The sequence below is a fragment of the Phocoena sinus genome, chromosome 11 (genome assembly GCF_008692025.1).
Source record: "Phocoena sinus isolate mPhoSin1 chromosome 11, mPhoSin1.pri, whole genome shotgun sequence".
Classification (NCBI taxonomy): domain Eukaryota; kingdom Metazoa; phylum Chordata; class Mammalia; order Artiodactyla; family Phocoenidae; genus Phocoena; species Phocoena sinus.
The window spans coordinates 24,656,536-24,674,002 of NC_045773.1; the positions used below are offsets into that span (position 1 = coordinate 24,656,536).

Sequence of the window (17,467 nt, forward strand, 5' to 3'; positions counted from 1 at the left end):
CTTATTAACATGGATATTGTCTGAATCCCATCTCCATAGTTCTTTTACTTAATCTCATGGGGCAGGCACATCACTTCCCAGGGATTCCTGGGTATCCCAGCATGCTTCAAGAGCAGGAAGAGCAGTGTGGTTCTGTAAGTTCTGGGTGGTGAGCCCCATGCAGTCTGTAGCTAGCCACTGCCGCCTCCCCCTAGGCCTCGGGAATGATTTAACACTCTGCATTAGCAGAGGGCCAAGGAGTCCGTGGCGTGACTATTCAGGGTCACTAGGTAGTCATCAAAGCTGCAAAATTTAAATGCACGTGTGCCAAAAGTCCAGTCTGTTCTGTTTAGATATCTAATACCTCTTACCACGTATGAATATGTTTGTCTCCTGGGCAGATCAGATGATTAGAAAAGAAAAAATCATCTGCTCATTAGAGATAGGGGGCATAGATGGAGACATACATAGGGAACAATTTGCAAGGAATTAAAGAAATTGAGAGTCAGGTCAGGAAATCAAAAAAGTGATTAAAATTAGCCCTGAGCAGAAAGAGGGAAAAGAGTGACCAAAGGTGGGGAATTTAATGCTTGGAACTTAAGACAGAATCTTGAAATTTATGTTTCTTCAGACTGAATTTTTTAATGAGCTTTTTTTTTTTAATTGAGAAGGTAGACCATGAATGTGATTTTTAAAAATTAAAGGAAACTGGTGCATAGTAAAAATATAGTTTCCAGGGTCAAATTAATATACCAGTTTCTTGTATATCCTTCCTCTATGCATACACATGCATAATTTGTGCATATATGGTGGTTTATATTCCTTTTGTTTATATTTCAAACACATGGCATATGCTTTTCCATGTCTTTACTCACTTTAAAAAGTTTTCGATTGAAAGAAATACCACTATTATGATATTTTGTATAATGTTGTGTAGTTCACAAGACATATTGTAATATTCGATTGGACCCCCTCAGCATGGTAGGCATGGGTTGTTATCCTCCCCTTATACAGATGAGGAAGTGAACTCCAAAAAGTAAAGGACTTAGCCAAGATCACTTAGCTAACAAGTGATAGGACTCAAATTTAGTCCTTTAAACTCCAAAGCCAGTCCTCTCCTCTTCTACCTTCTAGAATATGTGCTCCATGAGAGCAAGGATCTGGCCTGTCTTGTTTACTCCTTTGCCTCCAGTGCCTGGAATAGTCGCTGACTCCTAGTAAATGCTGCAATCAATGTATCAGCCAGGAGTGTGGTCTCATCTGAAGGCTCAGCTGGGGAAGGATCTGCCTCTAAAGGTCGCTCACAGGGTTGTTGGTAGGACTAGTGCACTTTGGGCTGTTGGCCCAAGCCATCCCTCATTTCCTTATCGTAGACTCTGTAGGGCATCTCACAGCATACATCAGAATGAACAATTGAGAGAACAAAAGAGGACAAGTAAGATAGAAGCCAAGGGACTTCCCTGGTGGTCCAGTGGTTAAGATTCTGTGCTTCCACTGCAGGGGGTGTAGGTTCAAACCCTGCTCAGGGAACAGATCCTGCATGCCGTGAGTTGTGGCTGAAAAAAACTTTTTTTTTTAATAAATGAAATACTCTTTAAAAAAGACAGAAGCCAAAACCATGTTGTAACCTTATCTTTGAATTGACCTCCCATCACATTTGCCATATTGTTTGTTAGAAGTAAGTGACTAATTCCAGCCCACATCCGAAGGAAAGGGGATTACACAGCATATGAATTCAAGGAGGCAGGGATCATTGGGAGCCATCCTAGAAACTGTCTGCCACATCCGCCTCCCCTCAACAATTGATATTCCCTTTGCTACTTTATTTCTTTTAGCACTTAACACTGTCTAGTGTACATGCATTTTTATAATTTTCTTATTGTCTTTACCCCACTAGAATACCATCTCCATGAGGACAGGGATTTGGGGGGTTTTTCACTGCTGTATCCTAAACAATAGAAGATTTTTCTGGAACATGTTCAGTAAATAGTTAGTGAGTCAATAAATGAAAGAATGTAAAATTACAAAGCACCTCAATAGCTGGTGAAACCCTTTTGTGATCTTCTCACTTGGCTCTCTCTTGCTTTGGCAGGTTGGTGATGAAATTTTAGAGATCAATGGCGAGACCACCAAAAACATGAAGCATTCTCGGGCTATTGAACTGATTAAGAATGGTGGCCGCAGAGTGCGTCTGTTTCTGAAGCGGGGAGACGGCTCCGTACCAGAATATGGTGGGTCAAACTATGAAAACATTCCTTCCTTCCCTGGCATGACTCCATGAATTTGTCTCCAGAACTGCAGCAGGAAAGTCTTTTTGTTTCCCCTATTCACCAGTGTCTTACCAGCCTCTCGCACCATGTGATTATTTGCCTCGCTTGTTCTGAAATCTCTACACATTTCATCCTTTTGCTTGCTTACGTGGACTGGGGCATGGCCTAAGACGAGCTCTTTATAGCCCCCTTTCTGATAATCAGAGAGAACATTTTGTCTAGTCCGACCAAGAGCGAAGGAATGTTTGTTTGAACTGTGCCAAACTGTTTCGCAGATCCAATTCTTAGCACAAAATGACTCTACTCCTTTTAAGAAGCAGGAAAGCAGGTTTCCTGAGTGATATGTTGAGGCACAATTCTTTTTATTCTCTCTCTTTCTTTTTTGGTTACTTGATATCTTTATTCAAGAGGCGTGAAATTTGGAGATGATTTGGGGGCCTTGCTCACCTCCTTGATGCTCTGTATGCAATACTTCTGCATCCCCCCGCACTGGTCCCTACCCCACATCAGACCACCTGAGCCCACTGCTAAAAACAAACAAAACTGTTGGTATATTAACCATATGTTTTTAGGTGATAAAGGATGAAATCGATTCCCAGTGCCCATCGTGAGGGAAACACATTACTATACCTTTCCTGTGAGGAAAGCCAGCTTTTACATAGAGTTCCTTTGTCATATCTGTAGACATGATTTGACTAAACAGCAATGCTCTTCACCTAGCCTGGTGTTCTGATGGTGAAATATTGTATATTATAATGATTGCATCCTATTTATTTGAGATTCTTGTTTAAAATTAAAAAAAAAAAAAAAAAAAAAGCTATGCCCTAGATGTAGGGCTTTTCTTCCCAACCAAAGGTCTACAAAAGTTTCTATAGAAACTGTGATTGAATGGTCCCCGTATACGTTGGTCCCCTTTATTAGGGATTTATCTGTTGTCACCCTCTTCTCTGAAAGTCATTTGGCACAATTCCCAGTTGCATTTTGGACTTCATGAGATACTTAATTCAGGTGCAGCTCAAGGAGAAGGATAACCCCTTTGAAGGACAGCTTTCCCAGGTGTTGGGCATTCATGCAGGTGCAAAATACAAGGGGCCCAAGGTGGGGGGGGGGGTGGATGGGATGGGATGGGTATCAGATGAGGCCCCTTGAGACATGGCCAACCATGGGGGAGGTATTTTGACAACATTAAGATGCCACAGCTGTGCGCTGTCCTAAACCTTGACCATAGGTGTATCGATGCCACTGAAACTGTGTAACATTATCTCCCTTTTCTGTCTTCCCTATGCTTCTGTTGGATGTGATCTTTCATTTGCGAGTCATCGTCAGTAACCTGTGTACCTTCTCAAAACCTATGTCTGTTGCACTGAGGATGAAAATCCAACACTAACAAATGTTCTTTGGGCTAAAAATAAAGATCATTGAAATACACAGTTTTTTTCCAAGAAGGGTTGAACGTGCCAGGGTTGTGCTACTGTAATGTCTCCATGTGTCATTGGGACTAAATCTCTCTAATTCTATTGATTAGAATCACAAATGGGTTATAATATGTTAAGTTCCAATATTTTTCTGACTTGATTGGAACCTGCTTCTCTGTGAGGCTATTTTTGTAATGAGTTTTTTGTACTTAATTTAACTGCCGTGGTCTTGGGGGAGGCGGGATGGAGGGAGATGGGGGAGGGAACTTTGTTCCTTTGTTGTTTATTGTTAATGCTCTCCTATGCCAGCCTGTCATTGTTCCAGTTGTTTGAAAAAGAAAAAAAAAAGAAAAAAAGAAAAAAGGATGCATCCATTGTCTGGGTTCTCGAGTCACCTTATCTGGCTGTCTGAAAACGTCACTGTTCTGATTTTGGTCTCTGCAGCCTTATTTGAGTGTTGCCTTAGACTGTCTGACTGGACAAATAAACTCTCTTTGCCCTATGTTAACAAATGCAGATTTTTTTTTTCTTTCCTCTTTGTTATAGGGAATCTAAACGTTCAACTTTTTCTCTTTGTCTCTTTCTCTTTCTCTCTGACTGTTCTTGGTGCTGGGCCCTCCCTTCTACAGCGATGATACCTCCTAATATCGCTGCATGTATGAGAAATGAAAAGCTCGGGGAGGCTTGCTTCTACCTTATGGGCCATAATCAAACTACGGTTTGTAGCTCAATCAATACTAGGTGTTTCTGTGCTGTGGCCTAATTTCCTCATTGCTTCTGCTTTAGCTCTATTTTGATATGTTTGGCAATTCATTCTGAGCACCCTGCGTTCTTTGAATTGTAAGTACACCGCTGACCCTATGGAAGTCTTACTCTCCCTTCTCTTAAAAGTAGGTGTAAGAAATCCCAAGGTTAGATTTATGATAGTCATTGAAGCCCCTTTCCTCACCTAGATCCTAAAATGACTTCATAAGCTTCTGCGTGTGTTAATTCTAGAAGCCTACCCAGCATTCAGAAAAAACAAACCTCAGATCACAAAGCTCTCACTTAGAGGGATGGGGCTTTGATAGACAGGAAGATGAGATTTCCTACTCAGTTATCTCTTGGCAAATGACAGCCCACAGGCCAAATCTTGTCGGCAGCCTGTTTTTGTAAGTAAGTTTTAGTGGCACATCGCCATGCCCATTTCTTTTATGTGTTGTCCATGGCTGCTTTTGCACTATAGTGGCAGGTGAACAGTTGTGACAAACTATGCAGCCTGCCAAACCATAAATATTTTACTCTTTGGCCCTTTACAACTTTTTCCTTTAAAAAGTTTACTGATTCCTGCTCTAGGCTATATTCCTGCTTTTGTTAAAACCCGCCCTAGGTTTTGGGAGATGGTTCGTGAAAGAGACTAATTGCTTAATGTTGACCTTGTTGGCTCATGAAAGATCCTTAAGGGGGCACCCGGGATTCCTTTGCCCCTGTGACTGTGGCCCTGGTTTGCCCTCCGTGCTGCAGCACATCATTTCAGGTGCTTTGCCTGGAATGCAATAGTGTGTATGACTTACTGGGTTTAGGTGTGACAAAGCATCCCTGTTTTGAAAAGAGCTGTCATAAATCCGGGATGCTACCTAAAACATTTGCAGCATCATTTCAAATAGTTTAACAGTAAATAGGAGCCCTATGGGTTGCCCTGCTTTTTAATCTATAGACAACTTGAGGTTGTAAGAAGCTGTCCAGTGACTTCACAGCTCAAAGATGTAATTATGGCTGCTTCTATAGCATCAAGAAAAGTGCCTCTATCCGAACCCCATCTAATGTCAAATGTGATCCTGACGGCCTCTCTTCCACTCCCTTTTATCTGTCAGCAGACTCTACAGTTTAAAAACAGTTCCTTAAACTTATGCAAAAGTAAAGAAAATAGTTGAACAACATTCACAAAGGTAGAGAGAATGTTAAATGGACCCTCCCATAATGTCACATTTGCCCATCATCAACATCTGGCTGTGTTGCCTCTGTAATCACCAGGCTGGATAACTTTTTTTTTTAAAGAGAAGTATACTTTGCTTACAGTAAAATGCATAAAGCCTGAGGGTCCAGTGCAGTGAATTTTTACCTCTCTATGCATGCCTTTAATCCCCACCCAGATCAAAACATCAACTCTTTACATTCCCCCAGAAAGTTCCCTTCTGACCCTCCAGGTCAATAGCCCAGGTTGTTTTTAAGCAAATTAAAACAAGTATTCTTTAAAGAAAGGAATATTTTCTGTCATGGGGGCTGGGGGCTGGGGGGGTGGATCAGGGAGGAAGGCGGGTAGAGTGGGGAAAAAAGAGCAGGAGATAGGGTGGGGACATTTTGATACTTTTAGACAGACTATTTGGGTTGTGCCTTTAAAGACTAAACTCATGACTGATGTTACAAGTTCTTTAATGGTCTATGAGTATAAAGAACAGTAGGCTAGCTGTGGAAAGCCACAAGTACCAGTTTTTTAACCCTGACTGGTTGCAGTTATACTTAAGTTAACCAAGAGTCAGTTGGCTTTGATTCTGACTGCTGTAACAGTCGTTTGTTTGTTGTGACTAATGGGATCTCACGTGTGCGGGTGGAGACAGGAGCCGAGGTCCTTGGTACCAAACTGTTGCTCTGGTTTCTCTTCCTCGCAGACCCCAGCAGCGACGGGAACGGCCCTCCCACCGGTCCACAAGGTGTTCCGGAAATGAGGGCCGCGCCCCCCGACCGCCGACAGCATCCATCATTGGAGTCCAGTTATCCACCCGATCTTCACAAATCATCACCACATGGGGAAAAGCGGGCACACGTGAGAGATCCCAAAGGCTGCAGAGAGTATAGCAGACAACCCAACGAACATCACACATGGAACGGAACTTCTAGAAAACCCGACAGTGGGGCTTGCCGACCCAAGGACCGGGCACCCGAGGGACGAAGAGATGCCCAACCCGAGCGGATGGTGACCAATGGCCCCAAGAGGAGGCCCCCGGAGAAGCGGAGGGAGGGCACGAGGAGCGCTGACAACACTTTGGAGAGGAGGGAGAAGCCGGAGAAGAGGGAGGCTTCCCCGGAGAGGAGGCGAGAGCGGTCCCCAACCCGCCGGAGGGACGGCTCCCCCGGCCGGCGGAGGAGGTCTCTCGAGAGACTCTTGGATCAGAGAAGATCTCCGGAGCGCAAGAAAGGAAGCTCGCCCGAAAGGAGAGCCAAATCCACAGACCGGCGGCGGACCAGGTCCCCCGAGCGGAGGAGAGAGCGGTCCCTGGAGAAAAGGAGCAAAGAGGACAAAGGCGGCCACCGAGAGAGGGACCAGACGAGTCTGAAACAGGATGCCGGCCGAAGTTCCAGACATCCCCCGGAGCAGAGAAGGCGACCTTACAAAGAATGTAGCACCGACCTCAGTATCTGAGACCCTGAATCACATTCCAGCCTTTACCGTGTCAAAGGTTCTAAGAGGAAGCTCACAGACCTGAAATGATTTAGTTTCTTACCTGGTGAAGCGTCTGACGTCAGCCTGATGATTCTCTGACTTGCGACAAACATTTGATGCATTTGAAATCTTATAAGAAAAAAATATATATATATGAAAAGTGTTGTGCCTGATGTATCATATTAAAGAAAGTATTTTTAAATGCATACTTTTTTGGAAATTATTTGCCAAATGCTGCCCCCAAGGGATATAAATTTTGTTTCTACATAAACTGTAGAATTGTCAAGAATTGTTCCCTTTTGGGGGGAGCGACCTTTTTCTCTCCTGGTAAAATGGGGCTGTTGATCATCTTCTCCAAGTAAGGAAAATCATTGATCAAGTTTAATTAATTTGATAGAGACTTATGTAGTGAGGTAGTGCTATACTGTAGTTAGGAGTTTTTCTTGAAAAAAAGAAAAGAGCAAAAAGGCAAAAATTATATTTGTAAAAGCTGAGGACTCTTTGGAATGGATTAGGATTGCCGATGATCCTAAAATTAAGCAAACTGTATGAAGAGACTACTATCGCAAATGAAGGATATTTATAGTTAAACGACACAGCACAAAGAAATGTTATGTTCTCAAGTTATAGTTGGCTCAGAAAACAGTTCGTACTCTCCCTGGCCGTAGAAAGGTGCCAAGAGGAGAAGGTTGGCTGCCATTACCCCAGTGCAGCCCGAGCACAGATGCGCAGGTTCATTAGTATCACCAACATCTAATAGGATTTCATTAAGGCAGTGCCATCACAGCTTTGCCCAACTACTAGAAGGAATGGATAACAAACGCCTTCTGTGTCGTCTTGCCTGATTTGAGGCGAAATAGGAGATGGAATGGGGGACAGTGTGCCTGGCGTGAGGAGTCCTAAGAATTGCCAGTACAGAAAGTATGTTCCCCCATTTTAGCGTAAGCCCGCGCTTGCCCTCTGCCAAACTGGGGAGAAGGGAGTCAGTAAGCCTTGTTGGAAGGAACCTCTCTGTTCGTGTTTAAAAGAAATGAGGGTTGGGCATGCTTATTCTTAGAAATGCCAGTTTTCCTTTGGAACCATAATGAAAGTCTCCAGGATGATTGAAAGGGAGAGAAGGATGCGATTTCAGTGGTTCTAGATCTAGCTGGCAAACCTCTGCCCTTATGACCCTGTTCTTTTAGTCTTTCGACAGAGCAAAACATAGTGATTTTTCTTTGATAAAAGACCCATTCTTTTGCTATCTCACAGGAGGTTTGGTTGGGTCGGCTGTAGCCCCAGGATGCGGTTGAAATGGATTACTGCCTAGCTGAGCCAAAACCTTTGCTTGTACCTGTTGGACCACTGCAGCAAACCGCTGCTTACAGTGCATTGTGTATTTCCATAGTACTGTTTTGCATTTTCCATACAGACACAAAACTTTGCAAGTCAATCACTGTTGTTCTCATGGTACTGTTTAAAAAAAAAAAAAAGGAAAAAGAAAAAAAATGGAGAAAACCAGCCAATTATTACCATGTGTACAGAGTTAAAAATTGTAATTAATAGAGCCTGTTTTAAAAACAAACAACTGTTGCCTTTTTTTCTTGTATAAAAGAGAATTTATGACACAAAATTTAGCTGTGAGGAATGTGATATGTGTTTATATTTCTGAATATGGAACAAATTGATTCATTGGGATATATTTTACTGTAAACTAAATCAGGTATGTAAAGCTGTTTTAAAAATGGGAGACTATATAAGTAATTCTCTGAAACTTGAGTTGGTTTGAATATCATCATTTCCTCCATGGTGAGCCTGCTTGTGATTTATTAAGCACTTGTTTGCATTTCTGTTCTTCATTCATTTCTTGTGGTGTGCTATGGACTTAATGCTCTTTCTGTATTGATGAAAAGCAGTATGTGGGCCAATCTTTTTATAAAACACTATGCATATATAAATATTACATTGTTCATAGCTTTATTTGACTTATGGGTTTATACATAACATTAGAATGAATAGCTATCATTGTGTGGACACGCACAAAGCAAGTTTCTTTCCCGGAACAGACACAATTGTACATTTCTGTAGCTAAAAAAGAGGAAAAAGTCTGTGACTGCTATTTTTATCTTCAGAGTTTTCCATACAGAGCATACATTGAACTACAGTGGTAAGGCGGAGCTGAATAATGATGTTCTTTTTTCATCAATTTCCTAAGAGCCAACTTGGGGATTTTATTCCTAAGGCTCCACTGCTAGAAATTCTCTCATTCTTTCTAGCCAAGTCCATGATGTTAAATGATCGATGCTTTCAGTTGTGGTCCAGAGTTTTAAATAAATGAAATCAAGAGGTGGATTTTTGGAGTACATCGTGAAGTTAACATTTTGATGTCTTTCTTGTTGTCAGAGATGATACTTGACATCTTAAAATCTGTGTGCTACCCACCTGGGCTTGGCTCCGTCTGTGAAGACTTTTGATGTGGCAGTGCCGTCTGAGTTCCACATATCAGATTTGCTTTGGAAATATCGTACTGTACAGGGACTATGCATTAAGCAGAAAGGTAGTGTTTTCTCTGAACTACTGTAACCTTAAATTGGAGACTGATTCTTTTGAGCCTACTTTCCCTAGTTCCACACTTCATGTACATGTCTTGATGAGAGATGATATGGATGAGTATTTTGTATGATTAAATCAAACCCTATAGGAACTTCCCTCCCACCCATGACACAGTCAATGCCTGAAAGAATTTTGTGGGGAGAACTGAACACCCTACTTGTATTTTTTAAGTTTCTTTTGTGAAAGATTTTTTAATGCATTTTTACTGTAAAAAATACATGGAAATGTATGCATTCCATAACCACGATTGCTTCTGGATTGATATCTTTCTTGTCTCCGTGTTATCTCAAATATATCAGGGTCACGTAACCAAGAGAGAGTGTCTGGCTCCCAATGCGATGAAATGTCATACCATTCTGTTGAAAGGGAAGGAATGATGGTCTTGCGATAGTATTGTGCCTTGCTACTCAAAGTTTGGTGCATGGACCAGCTCCCTCCTCATCAGTGGAGAGCATGTTAGAAATTCAGAGTCTCAGGCCCCGCCCTCGACCTACTGAGTCAGAATGTGCTTTAAACAAGATCCCCAGCTAATATGAATGCCTGTGAAAGTTTGAGCTGCATGGTATTGCACAGAACCCTGGTGATAAAGCAAAACCTGCCAAGCCAAGAGTTACGTCACCTCCTAACTGTGTGATATTGGGCCAGTTCCTTAACCTCTTTTTAAGAATCAGTTTCCTCATCTTCGAAGGGGCAGACGTCATGGAGTTGTAAAAGGAAATGGAAGTGCTTAGCACACCTCTGACAATCAGAAAAATCCCCAGTAAATCCACTAAACTTTTTTTGAGGAGGATTTTCTTCATGGCGGTCGGTATTCTACTCCTTTTCATTGTCCTGGTTTATTTTCCAATCAAAACGAAGAAATACTTTCTCACTCTATGAAAATGGGGAAGAAGGACTTCTGTTTTAATTATAAAGTTAATGAACAATGTGGTTCAAACTACTTCACAAGTATAAAAATTACACTTACCAGTGTTTTGAGATAGGAGTCCAAAATGCCTTGCTTTGAAAGTTAGGATGAAAATAATCTCAAAACGTATGTTTTGGAGATAGAGATGTATGTGGATTTAGACATACTTTTTTTTGTGCGGTACGCGGGCCTCTCACAGCTGTGGCCTCTCCCGTTGTGGAGCACAGGCTCCGGACGCGCAGGCTCAGCGGCCATGGCTCACGGGCCCAGCCGCTCCGCGGCACGCGGGATCCTCCCGGACCGGGGCACGAACCCGTATCCCCTGCATCGGCAGGCGGACTGTCAGCCACTGCGCCACCAGGGAAGCCCTAGGCATGCTTTTAACTAGATGAAAAGGCTAATCAGTTAGTGAGTGATTCAACATGTATTCTGGTTGATCATGTTCGTAACCCTTTCCAATTTCCTTGCAGTTTTTGGATTGTTCCTTTGTGTGGCTTAGTAATTAGGATTTTCCTACAGAACCTGAGTTCCTGGGCACTCAAAACGGTATTGTGTGTGATACTATGTTGCTTTATTTTGTCACCGGCATGGTGATTATGGACACTGCTCACTTCCCAAATACCTCTTTTGGTATCTAAAATGGTCCCTGACTTAACTGACAATTGAAACTATTTGTAAAACCCTTACATCGCACAAGTTCTTTGCCTGCCATAAATGGTCACACCAAAAAGAAGGTACTGAGACTCAGTGAGAGCTCAGGATTTTTCCTGCTTGTGGGCAGTCTGAGACCACCTTAGGTGGTCTGCATCAATCATGAAAGGAAGAGCCCTTCCAAGTTCCTCCAGGTGATTTCTCTTATCGTCCCTCAACATCATCAGCATGTGGGTGTTCAGCACAATAGATGCTAGTGCTTTTGGAATATGTGTCATTACAAACGAATGACAAAGCTGGCCCTTTCCAACAGTTATTTGTTTTTCTTTTTCTTTTTGCAGGAGTGGGCCTTCTGTGAAAATGTTTTGACTAGTTCCACCCAGTGATGTCTTTAATGATTGTGCTCATTGGTGGGGGCAGGAGTGGTTTGATTTTACTTCTCTAGTGCAGGTACTAAGTGATCACTAAAGCCAAAGTGCAAGGTCTTTTTGAAAGTACATAGATTTAAGATTTAAGGTGGTGAAACCGCGCAACTCAGGTTGCGACTTGAACCCACTGTCTTTTAATTGAGATCTCAGGACTGGTCTCAGAACTTAATGAAACTCAGGTTCTTTATGTCTCCTCACAGAAGGAATTCAGTGAGAGACAAAGTGATAGGTAAGAAGTGGATTTATTTAGAGAGATCCACATTCCGTAGGCAGAATGCGATCATCTCAAAAGGCAAGAGCGGCCCCCAGGGCATGGGGTCACCTCAGAAAGTGAGAGTGGCCAAGGGAGAAAAACACTCGGCAGAGTGTGGACCATTTCAGAAGGCAAGAGGCCCCGAAATATGGGGTGGTTAGTTTTTACGGGCTAGGTAATTTTTTGGGGGGAGGCCATGCCCCATGGCTTGAGGGATCTTAGTTACCCCCACCAGGTATCAAACCCAAGCCATGGCAGTGAAAGCGCTGAGTCCTAACCACTGGACCGCCAGGGAATTCCCTGGGGTGGGTAATGTCGTAGGCTTATGAGTGGGAGGATTATTCCAACTATTTAGGGGGGAGGGGCGGGGATTTCCAGGGATTGGGCCCCTGCCCACTTTTTGGCCTTTTATGGTTAGCCTCGGAACTGTCATGGCACTGGTGGGCGTGTCGTTTAGCTAATGTATTATAATGAATGTCCAATGAGGCTCAAGGGCCACAGGAAGTAGAACCTTCCGCCATCTTAGACCTAGTCGGTTCTAACCAGTTTCCTCTATGTCGTGCCCTGCCCCCTTCCCTCCAGTTTCAGCGGTATTAACAGTAAACGCTGGAGTTTTGCATGTGACTGCTACCTCGTACTCTCACCTTTCCGACTAACTGATAAATCTTCATTGACACATCAGGAAATAACAACTTGCTCAGCACAGCCTGGCCCTCTAAATGCCACACCACACGGGTAAACACTGCCCTTTTTGTATTTATCTCTCAGGTAAGAAATTCTCTTTGATCTCCTAGGATCCTAGAGGTGAAGGGAAAAGAGCTCAGAAAGGCTGCTGAATTAATTTCTATATGTGTAAGAGGCAAGACTGTGACTCATTTATTCTTTTTTTTTAACATCTTTATTGGAGTATAATTGCTTTACATTGTTGTGTTAGTTGCTGCTGTATAACAAAAGGAATCAGCTATATGCATACATATATCCCCATATCCCCTCCCTCTTGCGTCTCCCTCCCACCCTCCCTATCCCACCCCTCTAGGTGGTGACAAAGCACCGAGCTGATCTCCCTGTGCTGTGCGGCTGCTTCCCACTAGCTCTTTTACATTTGGTAGTGTATATATGTCCATGCCACTGTCTCACTTCGTCTCATCTTCCCCTTCCCCCTCCCTGTGTCCTCAGGTCCCTTCTCTATGTCTGCGTCTTTATTCCTGTCCTGCCCCTAGTTTCTTCAGAATCTTTTTTTTTTTTTAGATTCCACATATATATGTTAGCGTACGGTATTTGTTTTTCTACAATTAACTAACTCAATTTCGTTTCTTTTTGTGGCTAATATTCCATTGTATATATATGCCACATCTTCTTTATCCATTCCTCTGTGGATGGACACTTAGGTTGCGTCCATGTCCTGGCTGTTGTAAATAGAGCTGCAATGAACATTTATTCTTTCAACACATTGGGGACCACTGTGGGTCAGGTACATCCTGGGACTAGAAACACCTGCTTCCTGATCTTGAAAGCTTACACTTTGGTTGGGGAAGGTGAACAGTCCAATACATATAAACCTCTTTTCAAGGAGAAGCACAGGCTGTTATGAGAGAAAATAATCAGATTTAGCCAGGCTGAGGAAGGTTATAATTCCAGAAGGAAGAAGAGTTAACTGGTCAAAGAGGGAGGGAATGTGGTCCAAAATGGAAGGGATGGTGCTCTGAAGGGCCATTGGGGCGGGTTGGGGGTGGGGGGTTGTTATTCTGAATTTTAGGCTGAAGTGTAATAGGAGACAACTGGGGAGGGTAACAGGGCCCCTGGTGAGCTGTATGTGTGTTGGGGGAGAATTCAGTAAAGCACCAGTGTGAGTCCAGAGAGCAATGCTTATCATGAAACAGCATCCTGGATAAGGCAGGATTGCTCATAACTGAAAAGTCCCCAGGCCCATGGAGAATTCGTTTTCTTTTCAACCTAATCCTCCTCCTTTCCCTTCGCTAGACCTTTGTTAATAAGTGCAGAACACTCTCTGCCCAGTTTCTTGTGTTAAAGTCATTCATTTACTATTCTACCTGGTTTTCTCCAAGTTTACAAATTTCCATCTCACTAGTTTTTTTTTTTTCACATTCTGGCTTCAAACCTTGTAATCTTGTTTTCACTTCTTTTTTATTTTTATTTTTTGAGATTAACTACATCTTTCTCAAGCTGTAGAAGCCCAGTTAGATATTATCCCATCTTTGTTAAACATCCCCATATTTGGATTGAGAGAGGAACCACTCCTAGAATATCCTACTTTGAAAAGCAGTGTGGTTTTGTTTGGTTTTTGGCCATGCCACGCAGCATGCGGGATCTTAGTTCCCCACCAGGGAACCCGTGCCCCCTGCAGTGGAAGTGCGGAGTCCTAACCACTGGACCGCCAGGGAATTCCCAGCAGTGTTTTTTTGTTGTTTTTTTTTAATTTACGAAAGTAATTAATTCTTAAAATATTCAAGTGTGTCAGGAAAGTATAGAATAAAAGGTGACATTGTTTCTTACTACCTGTCAAACCCAAACCAGAGAAGTAACCATTAACAGCATGATTCATGACAATTATGATCTTCTTCTACTTATATACAAATGTGTATATATATATATATAGTTTGGGGGTTTGTTTTTATGCAACAAAAAATGAGCCATTAAGTACATACTATTTTATATACTGTTCCTTGAGGACAATTTTTCACATATATATAATATATACATGTGTTGTGTACATATATGTACATATGTACATATTATATATGTACATATGTACATATATATAACATATATATACACACATATATATATTCTAATTCTCTATCTGTACTTCCTCCTGGATCACTGCAATAACTTTCTTCCTGTTCTGCCTGCCCACCTACAGACTCTTCTCCACACAGCAACCACAGCAAATCTTTTAAAATGTTAAGTGAAAGGTCAGAGTCCTTACAGCAGACTCCTTTTCTTCTGACCCTCGCTCACCAGTTCTTCATCCATACTCCAGGCACGCTCCCAGCCTCACTTAGGGCCTCTGCTCTATCTAGTCCCTGGTCTGGAAAGCTCTTTCCCCAAATATTCACAGCTGACTCCCTCGTTTCATTCAAATCTGCTCAAATCTCACCCTTCCAATGGGGCCCACTACACATGGTTTCCTTTCTTGGTTCTCCTCTTTTCCCCTCCATGGCACTTACCAGCTTCTAACATGCTGTGCACTTTATGTACTTACTTATTATCTTTATTGTTTATCACCTGTCTCCCTCCTCTAGAAACTGGGTTAGTTTTATGGACACGCAACCCTGCACTTCGAAGGGCCCCATGCTTGATTTAATGCTCTGCCGTCATCATCTTGAAATTTAGTAACTCTTAAATAAGGAGCAGCACATTTGCAGTTTGCACTGGGCCGTGCAAATGATGTAGTTTGCTTTGCCTAGCATGCGAGCTTCACAAGAGCAAGGATCTTGGTCCTGAACTCTGATGAATTTCAAGTTCCCAGAAGATGATCTTATTTACAGTAGAGGCACGTAATATGCACTCAGTAAATAGAAGTATTCTCTTAGTAGTTTCATATTCTGAAGTTGAACATTTACTTAAGTAGTCCCTTATGAATTACAAAAGCATGCTGCAGCAAATAACCTTATACAAAAACTTGGTACTCTTGAGTGGTTTGGTAGAAATACTTTTGAAGGGATACATTGTGACTGCTAGTTCTTTTTTATTTCTGGTGACACCGGAATTGTTGAGACTTTGCCTGCTTTCTTTGGGAACAGCCGTGTTTAGCAACGTGCTTGCAGGCTACAGACCCATATCTCACCAGAGAGAGTTACCAAGCACGGTATAGCCACTAAAGCAACAGTTCATAGCCTTGGCTACACATGGAAAGCACCCAGGAGCTTTAAAGTATGCAGGTGCCTGTGCCCACCCCCCCAGGGGTCCTGATACAATTAGTCTGCAGTGTGGCCTAGCTTGTTTAAAGGTCCCAGGTGATTCTAATTGGCCGCCGTTGCATTCTTCATCTGCTTTAACCTCAGACTGTGTGGGATTGAATGGGTCTGCTGTGTTTCTTTCTTTCTGCCTTATAATATCTACTGTTGTCTTTTTTAGTTTGCAGTATAGCAGCAGCTCAAAGGAAAGATGGTTAGAGATTATTTTCCCAGGGTAAACTCAAAAGCCTTTCAATTCCAGGAAGTTGTTAGCCAAATATAGAGATAATAAGTATATATGTTTCAATTGTGAATTCTGTTTAATATTCCTGTCACCACTAAACTTATTCATTAATAATGATAATGGAGAGACTTCTGCATTGTCAACAAGAGATCTGAACAACATCATTTAAACCAAGATTTAGCCGGAGTACTTTTACTTAAATTAATTTGAGAAATATTTTAATGGTCTTATGAAATGGGACATGTGGTATGTTAAAACCCAGTGAGAGAGAGAGAATACTGAATAATTAGCAGTCGTCAGGATGAACAATTGTTTTCTAACAAGTTCTTGCAAAGTATTTATGATTCTTCTACCCGCCATCTCCCACACAGCTTCTTTTAGCAGAAAACTTTGGGGCTGAAAAGTAATTATGCCATGACTGAGTAAGGGCAATGTGACATTCTTAAGACCAAAACAACATACATGCCTTAGGTTTTAAGGGGTATAAAATTCTTGAGAAAATAGTGCTGGGAATAAATGCTATTTACCTAGCAGCTCCTCGATTATCATAAGAAGACTCTAACATTGATCCAGGCAAGTGTGTGGGATCCACCATTGATATGACCAGCCCTAACTCTGGACCAAAGGGAAGTATACTTGAAATAGTCATGAAATCTAGAACAAGGCAGTATCCAGTGAAAATTTCATGTGTCCAACCTATCAACTAGACAGCCCTCCCTAAAGTCACCCCTTGTGGAAGGATTTTTTTTTTTTTCTGGCTGCAGCTGTGGGTTGGCTGCTGCATTTTTTTTTTTTTGGAGGAATGTTTTGAGGCAGATTCTCCACGTATCCTTGGAAATGGTAACTTAGTTGACCTTAACTCCTTCCATTATCTCCTGAAAACAGAGCTTAGTTCAAAGCACTCTGTTAGCAAATATGTAGTGATGACTGTTTTCCTGGCACGGTGCTCACTGTCAAACAAAGGCAATAAAAATCCCAGCGTTCCTGAAGTTTAGTCTGACATGGTGGATGGACATTGAATGATTGAGTTCAATTGTGGTAAGAGCTGCAGATGTGTATGTGGTGCCCATGACCGTCTGTAAGAGGACAGCTTACTCTGGACAGTTCAAAGAAAGGAGGCAAAGAGAAGGAAGGACTTGCCAAGGAGAAGGGAGACCTCTGCAGAGGCCTCGTGGCAAAGGGAGTGCAGCTTGTTCCAGCAGAGAATCAAAGACCCATAAGACTAAAGATCTAGCCCAGCAAGGGAGGAAGAGGGAGAAGCAAGACTTGGAATGTGTCTGTGAGCCTTAAGGAGAGAGACCCACTGCTTATTCCCACTGGGTAAGAAAAGACAGCCCAGAGGAACAGTTGACAGAGGACCAAGTGATCCCCTCATCACTAAAATATCTCC

The 17,467-nt window shown here is 42.4% G+C and overlaps 1 protein-coding gene across 23 annotated transcripts in view; it reads left to right on the forward strand.

Annotated features, from left to right (window-relative positions):
- Positions 1–9,924, forward strand: part of MAGI1 (membrane associated guanylate kinase, WW and PDZ domain containing 1) — a 623,501-nt gene extending 613,577 nt beyond the window's left edge. For 20 of the 23 annotated variants that reach the window (XM_032648635.1, XM_032648638.1, XM_032648637.1 and 17 more), the window contains 2 exons: positions 2,072–2,210; positions 6,313–9,924. In XM_032648635.1, the coding sequence (XP_032504526.1) occupies positions 2,072–2,210; positions 6,313–7,064 (891 nt within the window). In that variant the 3' untranslated portion in view covers positions 7,065–9,924. Of the gene's footprint in view, positions 1–2,071; positions 3,337–4,293; positions 4,383–6,312 lie in introns of those variants that run through there. The other 3 variants (XM_032648654.1, XM_032648658.1, XM_032648657.1) reach the window with 2 other exon arrangements.
- Positions 9,925–17,467: the final 7,543 nt, after the last annotated feature.